The 18,045-nt window shown below is 54.7% G+C and overlaps 2 protein-coding genes across 3 annotated transcripts in view; one reads left to right on the top strand and one right to left on the bottom strand.

The window, feature by feature from the left end:
- Positions 1-1,661, bottom strand: part of LOC106727341 — a 2,432-nt gene extending 771 nt beyond the window's left edge. The window contains exons 1-3 of the mRNA XM_014545457.1: positions 1,547-1,661; positions 1,003-1,121; positions 55-820 (exon numbers count right to left, since the gene is read on the bottom strand). Coding sequence (XP_014400943.1) covers positions 55-820; positions 1,003-1,121; positions 1,547-1,661 — 1,000 coding nt within the window. The remainder of the gene's footprint in view (positions 1-54; positions 821-1,002; positions 1,122-1,546) is intronic.
- A 5,573-nt stretch (positions 1,662-7,234) lies between these two features.
- The window catches only part of DHRS3 (dehydrogenase/reductase (SDR family) member 3), a 32,169-nt gene continuing 21,358 nt past the window's right edge, over positions 7,235-18,045 (top strand). Inside the window, exon 1 of one of the 2 annotated variants that reach the window (XM_014545507.1) lies at positions 7,235-7,285. In XM_014545507.1, coding sequence (XP_014400993.1) covers positions 7,250-7,285 — 36 coding nt within the window. In that variant the 5' untranslated portion in view covers positions 7,235-7,249. Of the gene's footprint in view, positions 7,286-17,657; positions 17,694-18,045 lie in introns of those variants that run through there. The other variant, XM_014545508.1, reaches the window with a different exon arrangement.

Here is an 18,045-nt window from a genome sequence, read left to right as displayed (position 1 = left end):
CCCGCCGCCCGACTTCTCTGCGCCACCCGCGAACGCTGAGCTAGTCAGTTTCACCTTGTAAATTTCCCGGGCACTGGACTGTCTGTTTTGGCAGGTCCGGGGCTGATCTGCTCCCGGAGGATCTGTGGCTTGGCTGGCTGTTCACCCCCACCCCGAAACTTGGGAGACCCACCCATTTCCCACCCCATTCCTCCCTCCCCGGGAAGGTGTTGCGTTCCCCCTCCTCGCTTCCCCTCTTTGCCGCCACCGCGGCGAGTGGAGGGTGTGTGCGCTCCTGGGGGGAGCTGGGAGCCAGCGGCTGCTTGCTGGCGCTTCGTATTTTCCTTGGCAACCCGCTCCCCAGCCCCAACCTGGGCGGCTGCAGCGCTGGAGGCACGAAGAGAGAGGATACTTGGTTTGGGTTTGAAAAAGGGGACGTGGTCTTTGATGGTCTAGTCTGGCTTGACAGACGCTGGGAGGCCCAGGTGTTTGTAAACCTGGAGAGAGGGGAACCGGCAGCTGATAAAGAGCCCTTGTTCTTACCTTCAGCCCTGTCCCCACCCCACCCCCCAATACAGCCTGGGAGGGGATCCTTGCCTCCAAGCGCTGCCTGTAACTTTTTGGTAGTCCCAGCGCCTCTTCCAGCTTCCCCAGACCTGGTGCCGGGGAGTGGGGAGGGTGAGCCGGCTGTCACCCAACTCCGACCCAAGCCAGGCTGACTCACCCAGCCCTGCGAAGAGGAAGAGCAAAAACAGGGAATTCGTTTGAAACTTAAACTGTTGAGAGCCAGGGGGGGCGAAAAGGCCAGCGAAGCCAGCTGAGCTGACAGGGGGCCACATACCTAGGAGATTAAGTAAATATGTAGAAAACCAAACCTGCATGTAATTCCAGGTTGCTTTTGTTTTGTTAAATGCTGCCCTGAGATTTACAATTCCTCGGGGTGGCTGGGACTGGGACTGAACTTTGGAGCCTGAGCTATCAGCCAAAGCTGATCACCATTTAACTCTTCCCTCGCCAGCCGGCGGGGGCGTCCTGGCCCGGCGAGCTGGGGTCTGCTGTCCGGGGCTCCCGCTTCTCCTTGGGTGGTTTGGACAGCTGCTTGACCTTGCAGTTGGAAGGGGCGTTCAGCAGTGTTTTTAACCCTTGGACACACAGAAAAAGGAGAAGTAAGACTTGTTCTCGGCAGTTTCATTTCCTCGGGGTGATGCCCCGGGGAAGGGCTCCCCAAGCCCTTTTCGGAGGGGGTCAGGAGGGCAGAGGAGGGTGTCCTTGCAGGGGGACATGGCGTTGAGCACAATATCGCGTGTGATTGTCATTCCTTAGCTGTCTGCATCCCACAGAAACTTTCTTCTGACTCTCCCAGCTGGCCTCCGTCCTGGGTCTCTCACTGCTCCTGTAGCTGGCTGCAGTAGGCACATGAAGAACTCCTTTAGTCAATCTGGAAAAACTTGACTGACTATAAACAAGCCTAAATTGAAAGAAGTCTATGGCATTGCGGGGGGAGGAGGAGGGAGAGTGGAGAGTGGGCCCTGCAAGTTCACACTCTGGGAACCGCACCCCACCTCACTCGGGTTGGACCGTCTCTTCCAGCGAATGAACCCAGGACCAATTGGAAATATCTTAAAGTGGCACCAGGTCCCCAGAAACAGGATCCACGGGGCCTCCGGAACTCCCAGTGCCATTCGCCCTCGGTTCAGTCACCAGACCTGTCGGGATGACCAGGAACGCTCCCTGTAACTCATAATTATCCGGCCAATTACTGGAGCGACTTTCGGATGAGCTGTCCTCTCTCTGTCACACTGTCACGGTGGGAAATTTGGAATCTTGCCTGAGCCCATCTGGGCCCAGTGAGAGGGCCTTGGGACACTCTCCAGATCTAGGAGTGTTTGGGGGCCCAGTGGACTTGGGGACCAAGGGGCAAGTGTGGTGGAGGGGGGAATTTCCAGGAGACTGCGGGGTGGGTGAACCATGGGCCTTAGGTAGGTCCTGGAGCTGCTGGAGAGAGCTGGGAGGGCAGCGCCCCCTGCAGCCTGCAGTGAGGTTACACAGGCGGTAGTGTCAAACCACAGATGACTGTCCCTCCTTTTCCAGCTTGGATTTGGGGTGGGTTGGACTCTGAGGGGGACAGGCCCCCAGAGAGAAAGAAAGGAGGAAGAGCAGAGTCTGCAAAACAGCCAGCAGGTCCAGGAAAGGTCTGTTTACTTTTGGGGGCGAGTGCCTATCCAGTTTCACACAATGACCTTGAGTCAAACAGGATTTGGCAATATTTGTGGACAGTAGTGTGCCTTAGGCCGTAAAGGTGACCCAAATAAGGGCTTTTCTTAAAGGGACACAAAGGCTCCAGGAGTTAGAAAGGTCCCCACCATGTACCGAGGGCGCCACGGCAGGGCCAGGCAAGGTTAGGGTCTCTAAGGAGAAGGGTCTTCCTTTTTATTTTCCACGTCCTCCTAGGGCTCCTCCCGTGAAAGCATTTATAGAGCTCGGGCCCATCCCTCTTCCCCCCAAAGGCTCCTGGCCAGCTAGTCAGCTGGCCCAGCCTCCAAAGTCTTTGACCTTGACAGGGTTTTTGCAGGAGGAGGGGGAGGAGGAGGAGAAGCGGACTGTTTGTTTGGAAGTATTTGCAGTGGCTGTTCCAGCCTTGGGTCCAGTACGAGGAAGTGGCTCGACCAGAGGCCTAAGCCATGATGGCAGGCTTGCGGAGGCAGGGGCCACACACCAGGGCCTGAGCACCCATCGAGAAGGGGTAGAGCCGGGACTCAGGGACCCATTTCAGGGAGGTGGCGCGAGAACTGGCTCGCAGTTGCGTCTGCTTGCTACTACTGAATGTACAGTGTGTGCGTCTCTAGCCCTGTTCCTAAAGCAGCTAGCCGTGAACGAGCCTCTGATGTAGATCTGTGAATCCCATTCTCCATCACTTCCATTCAGCAAATCCCATGTTCTTCTCCTTCCTGACACCGGGGCAGGCCCAGGCCCATTTGCCCCAGGACGGCAGCCTTCGAGAGACCTCAGCAAGCCTGCTGAGTGTCTGCCAGTGTTGGTGCAGCTCTGGGTCCAGGTTAGGGGGTGGATACAATAGAGATGAATAAAGACAGAGAGACGTGGCCAGGTGCTTACAGTGAAGGCACAGATTACAGCGTGCATTAGTTTCCCGCGGCCGCCATCACAGATTGCCACAAACCTGGTGGCTTACAGCAATAGCAACATATTCTCTCACAGCTCCGGGGGCCAGGAATCTGGAATCAAGGTGTTGGCAGAGCCCCACTCCCTCCAGAGACTCTAGGGGACAACCCTTCCTTGCCTCTTCCAGCCCCTGGTGACTCCCCGTGGCTCCTGGGTGGTGTCCTTGGTTTGTGGCAGCCTCTCTCCAGTCTCTGCCTCTGTCTTCACGTGGGTGTCTGCTTTGCCGCTCTGTGTGTCTGTGTCCTCTCATCTTCTTATAAGGACACACGCATTGGATTTAAGGCCCACACTAAATCCAGTGTGACCTCATCTTGAGCTCCTTAACCAATTACCTTTCCAAAGACCTTTGTGGACAAAAAAGGGGCCACCTACAAACCCTGACAAGCTCAGGGGAGGCCAGCATGGCAGGCCCTGCGAACTCAGACGGAAAGTAACCACACAGGGTGACCGGAACATGAAAATCCCTCACGAAAAGTGAGTCATCGTGGTAGTCACATCCTGGGCCTGTGGTTTCCTTGACGAAGATCAAGCTTTACCTTAAGGGAGCCTGTCCGTTGTCTTTTGCATCTGAGATAACGTGCCTTTGAACTGTCAGAGGCATCTCCTTTATCAGGCCCCTCAGGGCTCATCCAAGCACCGGAGCAGAGACCAGAGACCCTTCACTGTTCCCTTGTTCCCTGAACACCATCTCTGTGTGCTGTAAAGATTAACTGCTAGCTATCCCGTACCCAGCGATGTAAGAGAAGTATGTGTTTCTCCATTTTTCTTTTTATCCAACCCCAGGGATTCCCTCTCCCCTTTGCGTTCTCCCGCCCCCTTAATCTACCCGCATTGGATTTCATGTCACCCTCCTGTGTCTCCTCCTTTGATTCTAGTGGAAACCGAGCTGCAAAGCTGCCATTCTCCAGAGCATCTTCTCAATTCATTGAGATTTTGCTTTCTGGCCGTTGTCAGTTTGGCTCAAATAGACTCATAAAAACATTCTCTACAGGTTTGGACATTTCCTATGTCAACACCCTATTTCCAAATAAGGTCATGTTCAGAGGTTCCAGGTAAACATGAATTTTGAGGGGACACAAAACAGAGGAGGCCCCGTGGAGCTGTTAAACTAGCTCAGGGACAGCTTCATGGGTGAAGTGGCATTTGAGTGAGCCCTGAAGAAGGTCAACCAGCCCAGCCGGTGTGGCTCAGTGGTTGAGCGTCGACCTATGACCCAGGTCACGGTTCAATTCCTGGTCAGGGCATATGCTTGGGTTGCGGGCTCGATCCCCAGTGGGGGATGTGCAGGAGGCAGCCCATCAACAACTTTCTCTCATCATTCCTGTTTCAATCTCTCTCTCTCTCCCTCTCCCTTCCTCTATATATTTTAAAAAAAGAGTCAACCAGCCGAAACCGGTTTGGCTCAGTGGATAGAGCGTCAGCCTGCAGACTGAAAGGTCCCAGGTTCAATTCCCGTCAAGGGCATGTACCTTGGTTGCGGGCACATCCCCAGTAGGAGGTGTGCAGGAGGCAGCTGATTGTTGTTCCTCTCTCATCGATGTTTCTAACTCTCTATCTCTCTCCCTTCCTCTCTGTAAAAAATCAATAACATATATTTAAAAAAAAAAAAAAGGAGTCAACCAGAAGGGATGTAAGAAGGGTGATCCAGGTGCAAGAAACCATCTGATCAAAGGCTGGGTTCGGGCTGGAATTGAAGGAGGGAGGGAGAAGGCAAAGAAGGAAACTATTGCAGAGCTTGAGAGGTAAGCAGGGATTTCGTACCTCACACTCAGCGTTGGGCCAGTACGGATGAGAACAGGAAAAAGGAGAGAGAGGAGAGGGGTTCAGACTGGTCATCTTAGGGGACGACGCAGAGTCATCAGGGCAAAATTGCTGCACTAAACAGTTGGCATGTGATGACGGTCACAAAGGCATGGGGAGCTTGAGATAGCAGTGCCATCTCCCCGATCCTCACCCCAAATGCGGCCTTTGGTGGGAGTTTCTGGGAAAAGTACCAGGCTTCCAATTGGTAGGCAGGTAGGCAACCGTCCTACCTGCAACATGGAGGAAAAGCCTTTTAGCTCTTAGCATCCGGTCCTGAGGTTTCAGACAATGGCCTCACAATTCGGCCTGTCCCATGAATAGACAGACACCTCCCTCTGTCCACCCCACCTCCTTCCCCTGGGGAACAAACCGGCCACCTCTAGGGTCGCGCCCCCTGCTGCCTGGCTCACCTGGGCTGGGAGGCCAGGCGCCAGAGGGTTCTAGACTGGGCTCTGCTGAGACCCCGCTTCCGCTGCAGCTAAGAAACACACCTGTGAAATGAGAGGGACACAGTGACCACTAAGATCCTGGCCCGCTCTACAATTCTCATATGTGGATCGGCCATCCCAGGAAAGGAACCAATTGCCAACCTCCCTGAGTTGCCAGGAGACTCCTGTACAAACAGCTTGTCCTTGTGGCTGCTCATTCAGCCTTTCTTGCTAGCCATCAGATTCCACTTAATGAAAAAGCAGCAACTCAGAAAACACACCCTCGGTGGGTAGGACCACCCCATCCCCACAACTGTAAGGGAGCCACCCGGTAGCCATCTGCCATGGATTCATTTCTTCTCTTGTAGGAGAAGTTAATATTTCCAACCTGTAGCTTTCAAGGTAATGAGTGGCCTAAGTTTTCCGACTAGCATGTCAAGCACAACTTCCTGTTTATTATCCTAAAATCACCAAATTGTCTATTTGGGCTTCAAAAAATTCTCCCTAGGTCCAGTAGCACTGAACCTGAATCAAGAGGTCCTGCTCTGGCCGGGCCAGCATGGCTCAGTGGTTGAGGTCACAGTCCCTGCTTTGGTCTACCTAGCCCACTCCAGGTGCTTCTGAACTTTCAGCTTTTCTAAGCCCAGGGCTTCTGTGGACCCCTGCACAGAGCCCTCCCAACCTCCTTAGCATGCTGGGTACTTCTGCTGGTTCATTTCCATCTTCTTATTGTTTGAGGTATCACTGAGAAAACGATCTCGACCATATTCAGGAGAAGTTAGCTCTTAGCTATCCTTTTCTTTTATTTTTTATAATGTACTAGAGGCCCAATGCATGAAGATTTGTGCAAGAATAGGCCTTCCTTCCCCTGGCTGCCAGCACCGGCTTCCCTCCGGGACCTGGGCCTTCGCTCTGGCTGCCGCCTTCCACCTTCGCTCCGGCCCTGCCGCCCTCCTGTAGCTCCCTCCACCCCCTGTAGCAGGCGTCCCACCCCACCCTGGCCACTCCACGCCTGCTCGTGCGCTGCTCAGATAGCAGGCGACCCGCCCTGCCCTGGCCGCTCTGTGCCTGCGCGCCCGTGCTGCCCAGAGGCCTGGAGCAGCCAGGACGGGGCTGAACACAAGCATCCCGGCCCAGCCACCGCCATCTTTGTCGCATCAGTTTGCATATTCCCTCCTTATTGGCTGTGGGCGCTGTCATCTTTGTCGTGGAGTGACAGTTAATTTGCATATTCCGTCTTTATTAGATAGGATTTTTATTGATTTCAGAGAGGAAGGGAGAGGGAGAGAGAGAGAAAGAGAGAGAAACATAAATGCTGAGAGAGAACCATTGATCGGCTGCCTTCTGCATGCCCACCCTGGGGATCGAGCCCAGAACCCAGGCATATGCCCTGACCGGGAATCAAACCGTGACCTCCTAACTCATAGGTCAATGCTTAAACAGTGAGCCATGCCGGCAGGGCCTAGCCATCCTTTTCTATCCTGGAAAGAGACCTGGCAATCACTGCCACTTGTCCTCGAAGACCTGGTTCCCACCTGCATCCTTCCAGCATCCTTCTGGGCACCTGTGCAGGAAGCGCTCCAGCCCCAACACCCTCTCCTTGGCCTTTGGGCAAAAGCAGGAGCACACTTAGACTGTGATAAGGCGTCGTGCTCCCTGTTGGCGGCAGAAGACACAAGCTGAGAAATGTACCAAGTGTACACGGTATTTGAAGGGAAATGTTTGAGACATTATTCAGATGAAGCACGCAGGTCAGGAAGCAGTTGAAGCCAAACGAGCAGGAGGAAAGTGAACCTCAAGTGTGCGCTTGTCTCCCGTGGACCGGTGAGGCCCTTAGAAGGAGTTATGAAGATGCGGGCATGTCTGGGGTCCGAGAAAGAGAGTGGACAGGACAGGTGAGGCCACCAATGGTTGACGGCACTCATTCAGTCATTCAGCAAACCCGAGCCTGGACTCCTGCTCCCTCCTTCCCGCCATGGTCTCATCTGTGGGCCTTGCCTCCTTTGTTTTCTCCTTCCCACTTACCAGTACTACGCTCTAACCGGTTATTTTACGTGTCTTGTTTATTACCTGTCTGCCCCTCACTAAACTGTCAGCTCTAGGTGGGGATGTTTGTCTGCACTGCTCACTGCCATATCCCCAGTGCCTGAGGGGGGAAAGTGCCCTGCCCCCTAACCTTTCCCCCCCACCGCCCGCCTCTGCCCTGCCCCCCATCCCTTATCCAGCTCCCCGACCCCCGCCAGGCCCCCTCACACACCACACTCTCACCCCTCATTCTCTGTGCTCCCGCCACACTGGCCTCCTCGCAGTTCCCCACCTATCCTTGAGCTCCTCGTACTATAGGTGACCAAGTCGTCCTGTATGTGACTACAGTAGCATATGTGACGTGGTACTACACGTGGCTGTAGTATTGTCTGTGACTGCAGTACTGAGTGTGAGTGGTACTCCGTGTGGCTGTAGCGCCATAGTGACTACAGCAGTCACGTGACTGTGGTGCCAGACATGATGGATAGTGGCGGCCAGGTTGCGATATGTGACTGGTCCTCTATGTGACCACAGGACCGCACGTGACTGTGCTACCGTACAGGGCTTTCGCACGTTCACTGTGTGGCCCATGCCCAGGGCGGGTATGATCAACAGCCCATTTCTAAGATGCAGCTGAAGTGAGTTGTCCAGGATGCTTGGCCTGAGTTAGACTTTGAACCCCCCGATTCCGAGCTTCAAAAGCAGGGCCTTTCCTGCCAGAAGAAATCACCTCAGCGGCTGCCTACCCCGGTCGGGGTCATGGAGAGGTCAAGAGACAAGCTGTGGCAGAGTGGGGCCTGGCGCACACGGGGTTCTGCAGGGCGGGCCGATAAGCAGCCGCGGAGTCAACAGGATGGCGCAGGATGTAGTTAAAATTACTTTTACAAAAACAATCTTTTAGCCACTGAGTAGCAGTATTTGCATACAATGACTGGGACACTTGCCAGGGGATTAAAGTAGTCATTGGTTATCAGGCTCTGCTTCAAACAAGAAACTGATAAGCAGAAAACCAGCAGCAGTACAGTGTAGCACCTCAAATATGCGAGGAGCCAGCTCTCAGGGACAGAGTGAGCGCTACTCCTTCCAGCGAGACCCGAGGTCACTAAGCTGGAGCCTTTGCAGTGATCCTAGGGCTGTGATAGAACGGAGAAGGGAGAGATCACTATAAATTAAAGGAAACCTTAGAAGACTTCTTGAAGGAGGTGGCCACTGAGGGGGTTACCGTGAGTCTTAATCTTTTGCTGGTTATAGAGCCCTTAGAGCAATGGTTCTCAATCTTCCTAATGCCACGACCCTTTAATACAGTTGTGGTGACCCCCAATTTCATTGTTACAAATTGAACATAATTAAAGCATAGTGATTAATCACAAAAACAATATGTAATTATATATGTGTTTTCCGACGGTCTTAGGCGACCCCTGTGAAAGGGTCGGTCGATCCCCAAAGGGGTCGCGACCCACAGGTTGAGAACCGCTGCCTTAGAGGATCTGAAGAATGTCCCAAGAAGAATGCACAAAGATTCACGTTTTTATACTTTTAAGGGACCCCAGCCCCACCCCCGTGCCTATCTCAGACTCCAGGTTAAAAAGGCCTGGACTAGATCTGATCAAAACCCATCTAACTCCTTCCGGTTTGGATTTAGGTCCAGGACTGGAGCTCAAGTCAGTGGCAGGGGACCGCCTGGTGTCTTGTAACCCAGAAGCCAGGACCAAGCCCGGGGTGGACAGTACAGATCTGTGGCCTGGTGGTGCTTCATGCCAGCAAAGGCCACCCAGCCCAAGCCTGTCTGACTCCACTGCCATCCCCTGCTTTAGGGAAGGTGACCTTGAATTCCCTTTCAGTGGCCTTTCAGGGAAGGGGCTAGAAAGTATTTGGATCAATGAACCATGTGGGCATTTTGTCCACACTGAAAGGGACCCCTGGGGGTGTTCAAGGATAACTGTCCCCTGCCTATAGACTCAGCCATCTGCGCCCCGACAGCCCCCAAGGCAGACCCCAGCACCAGCTGATGTTATTTGATTGATTGATTGATATTATTGATTTCAGAGAGGACGGGAGAGGGAGAGAGAGATAGAAACATCAATGAGGAGAGAGAGTCATTGATTGGCTGCCTCCTGCATGCCCCACACTGGGGATCGAGCCAGAAAACAGGGCATGTGCCCTGACCGGGAATTGAACCATGACCTTCTGGTTCATAGGTCGACGCTCAACCACTGAGCCATGCCAGCCGGGCACCAGTTGATGTTTTAAAACCACATTTCCAAACTGTGTTCCAGAGTACCCGAGGGGCTCCAGGAAAGTGGACCGTGGAGCTGCTGCCCATGGGGTTCTGAGGGGTCCCCACCTCCATGGAACTAGACTGGCTTCCGTTCTGTCTGCTCCGTAGCTTATAATTCCATGTAAGACCCTGTGTGTGTTTTTAAAGAATGCCATGGATTTAAAGAGAAGAAGGAGTAGGCTGGAAAATCACTGTGTTAGCAAATCACCCCAGACACCTCTCCCTTACTTGGATCTGATGAGGCGTCTCGCTAGGTCCTCAACCTTCGGCTCTTTACTCCAAGGTGAGGGAGCTGGTGGACGGAAGCGACTCCTCTTAGTTTGCGCCTTTGCTCCTCGGGAAAGGGGCCCCCACTCCCACCCCAAGCATGCGGAAGCCCAGGCCCTGCTCAGCTCTCAGCCAGGGCCCCTCAGTCACCACTGTGGAGCCCTAATTATCAAGCAGGCCTGAGACAACCACCCCACCGGGGCCCGCCCAAATTCAGCTCCCAGCCTTGGGAAAGTGTGACAGGGCCACCCAGCCCCAAAGCCAGGGGCTGCCTATAGGTACAGCCACCAAGCTCTTTTGAATGGCAGAACCCAGCCTGCCTGCCAGAGCACTCATGCCCTTGTGCAGGCCAGGGCTGCTGGGAACCAGTTCCCGATCCCACAAATCCCAGGAGGCCGCCCAGTGACCTGCTGTGTGACGTTGGACAAGTAACTTGATCTCTCTGGGCTTTATTTGCCCCATCTGATACTTGGAGTGAGATAACGTAAAACTCCTAGGTCAGCACCAGAACACTGGCAAGAAATGATGGCTCCGTCCGGTGGGTGGCAGGGGGTCCAGTGGACACCCCCAGCCCTGGCTCTGCACCTTTTGCTTGTTGAACCAGGTGCTCTGCTGGGCACGAGGGGCAAAAGGCAAAAGACCGGCTGGCCGGACTCGCCCTGCCTCTGGGATTCCCCCGGGAGGAAGGGAGAATGCTGCCCGTGCCACAGAGGCCTCAGGAATGTCGGCTCTTGACCCTAGAAATCAGTGGGAGGGAATCCCTCTCCCACAGGGAGGGCTCGCAGCCTGTCGAGATGGCTGGTGACAACAGCCTCTTTCTTCATGGGCAGGGGCTGGCCCAGTGCAGGTCCTTCTGTGGCCGAGGAGCAGAGGCCGGTCCAGGGCTAGGCCTCTGCTCTGTTCCTGCTGCCCACTCCCCTGGCCACCTCCCAACTTCCCCTGTGTGGGCATTAGTCATTTTCATCGCTGCGTCCAAGTAGCTCAACTGGTCAGGGTTGGGCTGCGGTGAGGTCAAAGTCATGGGTTACCATGGCAGCTCACCACGCTTTGTGGCTGCTTGTTGTCTTCTCCAAAAGATTGTAAGAGCCTCAGGGACAGGGGACATGTCCTTTTACCGAGTGTCTGGGGCACCTGGCACAGCATCTGGCACACAGTAGGCACTTTATGATTGTTTGCTGTCTGAGCAAATGCATGACCAATTCATCAGAGCTAATTAGAGGCCGTGTTTAGTGAGTATCTACTACGTGCCAGGGACCATTCTGAGTACTTGACAGTCATTTACTTCCCCCAATCACTGGGTACTGTTATCACCCTCGTTTCACTGGTCAAGATGCTGAGGGTCATGAACTTAAGATCATACAGCTAGTAAGTGACCGAGTAGGATTTGAACCCAGGGCATCTGCTCTTGAACCAGTGAGTTTTGTTGCCTCTCAGTCATCCTATGGAACAGAATAGACCATGTTGACAGCCCCAAGCAGCGTCTGTGCAGCGCATGCCTTTAGCAGCCAGGCCGTCCAAGTGGGTCAAATGACATGAGCTGCAGCCTTTCTGATGGGCCCGGAGGTGTGCCTTAGCCTGGTGTATGTGGCTGGAAGGCCCCTGGTTGGTCTCACTCTGGGCATGGTATTGTCAGGACTTGGTCTCTCTTTCAGCAGGCCCTCTCTGCCACGGGGCTGGTCAGCTCTGTCCCCTGCTGCCTGAAATCCCCCCAGCTCCCATTCCAGTGGACAGAATGGTGTCATTCTGCCCTGCCATTCCTCAGGGTCCAGGAATTGAGTCTCCCTGGCTGGGACTTCGTCAGCCTGAAGGAGTCACTTGTAATGGTTCAATGATTGATTGGTGAGTCAGAGGCTTGTCTCTGAGCCAGGGGTGTACCAGCCCCGGCCCAACCACTGTGTTTGAGAGTGGGGAGGTAGGCTTTGTGGGTAAAATTGGGGTGCTGTTCCAGGAGCCAGGGGATTGGGAACAGACGTCCAGACCTCCTTCTTGTGGGAGGACCAATCCAATCCTTAGGAGGGAACTTCCAGGAGATTCATGCCTGCCTGTGAGCTAGTCCTCCTGGGTCTAGTCCCGCAGACCTTGTCAGGTCATTTGCTGACACTCACAGGTAAAAAGATGAGACGAACTTTTCAGAGTTGAGCCGAAACATCCTTGCCCTCAGGAAATTTGTAGTTCAAAGAGGCAAAATGGGCAGCCACTCAGAGTGGCCTAGTCTGTTGTCAACAGACCTTCTCTGCAGTTTTTTGTCTAGATTTAAGGCCACTGTGATAGAGGAAAAAGAAAGCCCTGCACTAACTCACCATCCATGGTGGTGTTCCCTGGGTGTGAGAAGCCGGCTCTCCCTCCTCTCCCGCTGCAGGCAGATGAGCCAAGGGCCCTTCCAAGGTGGGAGGAAGTCTCTGGAGTCCCTTAGCGCTCCCAGGACCCCGGGGGGACACAGTCAAGCCCAGCCCACTGGCCCAGCTTGCCCTGACCTCTCACAGGCCCCGAAGCAGGCCGTGGGGAGTTGGGGCCAGCATGACCAGGGGCAGCGTGACCTTCCTGCAGACAGGCCGTCCTGCCAGGCACTCGCATGTGGAGTCAGGCCACCCTTGGCTCCCACATCCCATGTCCTCACATCTCACTTGGCAAAGAGGGGGCGTCTCCCCTCACCTCTCCAGGCCACTTCCCTGTGAACACGCAGCAGAGGGGGTGAGGTCCTCCAGGCCCCCAGGGGCACAGGGGCAGTGTGGACTGGGCACGCTGTGTGCCCTCTGAGGGCTCATGCCTCCTCGGCTGGCAGATCATGGTCTTGATCTGGGGGCCACCTCTTGAGTCTTTGTGTTGACAGGTGTGTTTATGTGTGTGCACGTATAGAATGAGGATTCATATTTTGAGCTCAGGAGTCAGCAAAGTTCATATGCTGGCTTTTCCATTCACTTGCTGAGTGGCCCAGGGCAAGTTACTAGACCTCTCTGAGCCTGTTTCTTCGTCTGTAAAATGAGGACTAATGAGATAATGTATGGAAGGTCCTGAGCACAACATGTGTGCTCAGCACATGTTGGCCATGGTGGTGGGGCTGCGGCTCAGCTACGACTGTCCACTCCAGCCCCCACGTGCACTTCCTATAACAGTCTCTGGGGGAACTTTATGATGGAAAGGGCTCATTTTAAATGCTGAGGACTGCTGTGCCATTGAGAGCCCGGACTTTGGAGGAGCTCGGGTTCCTTTTTCATTTTTATTTTTAATCCTCACTCGAGGATATTTTTTTAAAATTGATTTTTAGAGAAAATGGAAGGGGGAGAGAGAGAGAGAGATCCCTCCCTGTGAGAGAGAAACATCAATCAGTTGCCTCCTGTAAGGGCCCCCAACCACGGATCGAACCCGAAACCTAGGTATGTGCCCTGAGGAGGAATTGAACCCACAACCTTTTGGTGTATGGGATGATGCTCCAACCCGCTGAGCCACCAGGCCAGGGCCATGCCTGGGTTTTCATCCCAGCTCCTCTGGCAGGAAGCGTTGGACAAGCCCCCGACCTCTCCGTACAAGCTTCCTGTGGCTGCTCTAACACATTGCCACGGACTCAGTGGCTGAAAGCCGCACACATCTATTCTCTCACTGTTCTGGAGGTCAGAAATCCGACAGGTTTCATGGGGCTAAAACCAAGGTGTCACAGGTGCTGGAGGCTCTCGGGGAGAATCTGTTTCCTTGCCTTGTCCACCTTCTAACAGCCGCCCGCATTCCTTGGCTCATGGCCCCTTCCTCCATTTCAAAGCCAGCAAGGCTGCATCACCCCGACCAACCGGCTTCCACAGTCACGTCTCCCTCTAACCCCCTTCTTCCGTCTCCTTCCTCCATCGCCAAGGCCCCTTGCGATTACCCTGGCCCGCCCGGGGAACCCAGGATACGTTTCTATTTTAAAGCCAACTGATTAGCAAATGTAATTCCACCTGCCACCTTAACCCCCCTTTCCCATGTCGGGTGACACAGTCCCAGGTTCTGGGGATCAGGATGTGGGCATCCTTGGGGGAGGCCATTATTCTGCCGGCCGCTCTCTCCGAGCCTGGATCTGCAGTGACAGTCTAGTCCCGTGGTGGGCAAACTGCGGCTCGAGAGCCACATGCGGCTCTTTGGCCCCTTGAGTGTGGCTCTTCCTAAGCCTTAGGAGTACCCTAATTAAGTTAATAACAATGTACCTACCTATATAGTTTCGGTTTAAAAAATTTGGCTCTCAAAAGAAATTTCAATCGTTGTACTGTTGACATTTGGCTCTGCTGACTAATGAGTTTGCCGACCACTGGTCTAGTCCCACCCTCCCAGGGCCTGGGAGGATTCCGGGAGACTGCTGCCCGCGCAGGCCAGCCGCGCAGAGAACACTGTTGGATCTGCCCCAGCACCAGCTGTTCCAGGTGCCACCCAGGGTCACCAGGGATGGAAGATGTCACCGCCCCCGCCGCAGCGCATCTGGCACTGTGACCGGGGCAGTAGGACGTCATCGGGGAGGGTTTGCCCTTGGAGAGCAAAACAGCAACGGGAATCTTTAATTGACCCCGAGCTGGGTGGGCAGCTGCTCACAGAAGGGAAGACTCGGGGTCAGCTGGAAGGCGTCCCATGGGGAGGGGAGGGGTGGCGGGAAGGGCGTGCAGGGCCTTTCCTAGGTCCCAGGGACCAGGTGGGCACCGCAGGGGAAAACACTGGGTTCCAGGGCCCGTCCTCGCTCTCGCTGGGCAGATGGACCCGTGGCGGTCAGTGACACTATGGTGCGGTGGGCGCTTTGACGGAGCAAACCAGGCAAAGTATGAGCACAGGGCGTGGCTTCCAACCCATCTTTTACTTTTTTTAATCTTTTATTAACTCTTTATTGTTGAAAGTATTACATACTTCCCCTTATCCCCATGGACCCCTTTTAGCCCATCCCCCTCCCCCCACCGATTTTTGAATCATTATTAAAATTCTTCCTACACACTAAGTGATTTACAGGGATAATCTGATTAGGTCCTCAGAGCAACCCTATGAGGTAGGCACTATTACTGACCCCATTTTAAAAATGAGGAAACTGAGGCTCAGAGAGGTTAAATACTTGCCCAACATCACACAGCACACGCAGTCATGGGATGTGAATGCAGGCAGTCTCGCTTCTGGGGAAGAAAGGCTGGCGATGGCTAGGACTAGGGTCTAAGGCAGTGGTTCTCAACCTTCCTAATGCCGCGACCCTTTAATACAGTTCCTCATGTTGTGGTGACCCCCAATTTCATTGTTACAAATTGAACATAATTAAAGCATAGTGATTAATCACAAAAACAATATGTAATTATATGTGTGTTTTCCGATGGTCTTAGGCGACCCCTGTGAAAGGGTCGTTCAACCCCCAAAGGGGTCGCGACCCACAGGTTGAGAACCGCTGGTCTAAGGAGAGGCATTGGGGATGAGGTGGATGCAGGAGGAAAACATCCCAGGCAGAGGGGAGGAGCGTGTCTGGAAAACGAGAGTTGGGAGAGTTGGACCCCTTCGAGGAATCCCAGAGTTTGGGCCGGCCAGAACGAAAGTGTGAGCGCGGAGCAGTGGAGATGGGCAGGGCCAGGCCTCGAAGAGCTTGGTGGCCGTGAAGTTTGGACTTGATTTGGAAACACTAGGGAGCCAAAGCAGGGTTTCCACAGGATGCATGGCCAGGCCGGCTGAAAGGAAGGGGAGGAAAGCCTGATTCTCCGATGGGCAGGGCTGGGTCTCTGGACCACTAACAGCCGCTCTCTGCAGGGCTGGTGCTGAAGGGAAACCCCGCCCCACCTGGCTTCCTGGGCCAAGGTCCATTCAGGTTGGTTCCCAACATCCGGCCCTTGTAGGATGCTGACCAGGCCATTTCCCGTTGCGACGTCCAGTCGCTTTTCCTGAATCCCCCCAGCCCTCTGGGCCCAGATCCCCAGACCGATAGTGGATGCCAGCCACCAGCCAGAGAGAAGGGTCAACTCTGTGGCGTTTGACCTTCATCAGCGGAGATTGAAATGACTCCTAATTAATAGCTGTAGGATGGATAGTTACCCTGGCACAGCCTGCAAGTCATCTGAAGCTTGTCCTTGGGAGGCCAGTGCATAATTAGTGGAGGGTCTCCCTGGGACATGCCAGCTCGGGGACCTCCACAGTCCAGGTGGGGTAGGATGGGGATGCTGAAAGAGATACCCTGATAAAAAGTCTGTCTTTCCTCTCCCAAACAACAGCTAAATTCTCACCTCCGCCAGCACCTCCCGAAAGTGCTGCCCAGGATTGCGGTCCTGGCTCAGCCGAATCCTGGCTGTGCCCTTGACATTTCCAGGACCTCGGCATCTCATCTCTAAAATGGACCCATAGCTCAGGTCCACAGCCCCTTGAGGACTCGCCTAAATGCATGGGTCAAATGAAGGGAAAAAAAGGATTTTGGGGTTTTGGGGGTTGTGGAACCGAGGTGTAGGCGTTGTGGGTCACGATAGCACTTGGGAGGCTCCCGAGTCAGTGCTTCCAATGGCGACCGCTGTTCTATGATGACTTTGCTCCTCCCTCTAATGTGCTTCCGTATTGACCGCTTTTGCCTTTTGCACGCACCCCTTGCTTAGCCAGCTGCTGTCAGCCCTCCCCTTGGGGGGTGTGGCACAATGCTGCCTCACACAGCTGCCCTGCTGCCCAGGGAAGGGGTGGAGCCTCGTGCCCAGGCATTCGCTCTCGCTGCGTATCGCTATTGAGCCCCCTCTGCGTCATTGTCCTGGCCAGTGTCCTGGCTTCACGACCGGTGCAGTCACACTGGACCCGGCTCAGAGGTGCCCTGCTTGTTAAGGCCCTGCTGTCGCTGCCTTGAAAAATTCTCAATAATTTTGGAAGAAGGGGCCCCAACTCTTCATTTTGCGTGGGGCCTGGCACATGAGGGCCCACAGGCGGGTCCTCACAGCCATGACCCATGGGTGGCCGACATTTTCCCTTCCAAGGTCCCCGTCAAGGGGCATTATCACCTGTTCCACAGGGGAGGCAAAATGATTTCATTCATTCGTTCCCGTATTTACAGAAACCTGATTACCAAGCCAGGTGCTGGGTGAGAGCCTCCTCCTAGAGGTGCGTGTGTGTCGGGGGGAGGGGAATAGACAAGAAACAAGCAAGCCAATGACTGAAAATTTCAGACAATGACAATAAAACAGGGTGATGAGAGGGATTGGGATTTAAATATTAACGTCAGTGAAAGGGAAGCTGGTATTAGCTCTGGTGTTAAGCTGTGCCTGCTGCATTCCTGGGGCGCTTTTTAAAGACTTGGGGTCATTTCTAGGTTCCCCCAACCCCCACAAGGACCTGAGTTGGTGGGTTCCAGGTAGAGGAGCCAGTGTGTGGGGTCCGTGGGCCCAGGGGACTGTTCACCTATCTGTCTCCACGGCCCCAGGCTTTTCCCAGTGAACCCTGAGGCCCAGTGCGCGAGGCAGGCAGGTGAGTAGAGAGCCTGCCTCCGCTTTTCGAGCATCTCCATGTCCTCACTGCCGGCCGCACAGGAGGCTCTGATTCACCCTCGCAGCCTGGTGAGGGTTTCTTGCACTTGTGACCTTCCCCACACCAGCATCCGGAGGCCACTTTCGATTCTCCCCGCTTCCCAGGAGGAGCTGATGAAGCCCAGAGATGCCAAGTGACTCATCCGAAAGTCACACAGCAAATCAACTCCAGAGCAGAGCGCTGGCCTGCCTGGCCCCAGCCCGGCTGCTTTCCATTCCCAGGGGCAGGCAGTTCAGATGCTGCGGGGCCTGCCAAGGGTGTGCGGTCCAGGACGCTCTGGGAGAGCCCTGGAATAAAGGGTGACCCCCTGCTTGGTGGGCGGGGGCGTGGCTGGTGGGGCGCTTTGGCATCTGCTTCCACCTGGAGGCAGGGCCTCCAGCATTGGCTTCTGAAGAGAAGCAAGCTTCCCAGAGAGAGAGCCGAGTGGGCAGGCCGGCACTTCCCCAGCGTGGTGGGCAGAAAGCCCACAGCTGCCCCCGGAAGGCCGGCCCTGGCTTTGGAGGCCTCCTGGGGAGGCAGAGGACCGGTCCCCCTTGGAGGGGCTGACCCCAGATGGGTGGAAGCTGCCAGCCCCCCGGGATGCTCCGGAGGAGGGAGGCCGGCTCCAGC

This window comes from Myotis brandtii, unplaced genomic scaffold (genome assembly GCF_000412655.1).
Source record: "Myotis brandtii unplaced genomic scaffold, ASM41265v1 scaffold410, whole genome shotgun sequence".
Lineage (NCBI taxonomy): Eukaryota > Metazoa > Chordata > Mammalia > Chiroptera > Vespertilionidae > Myotis > Myotis brandtii.
Note: the sequence above shows the minus strand (reverse complement) of the source record. Positions and strands in the feature narration are given on the sequence as shown.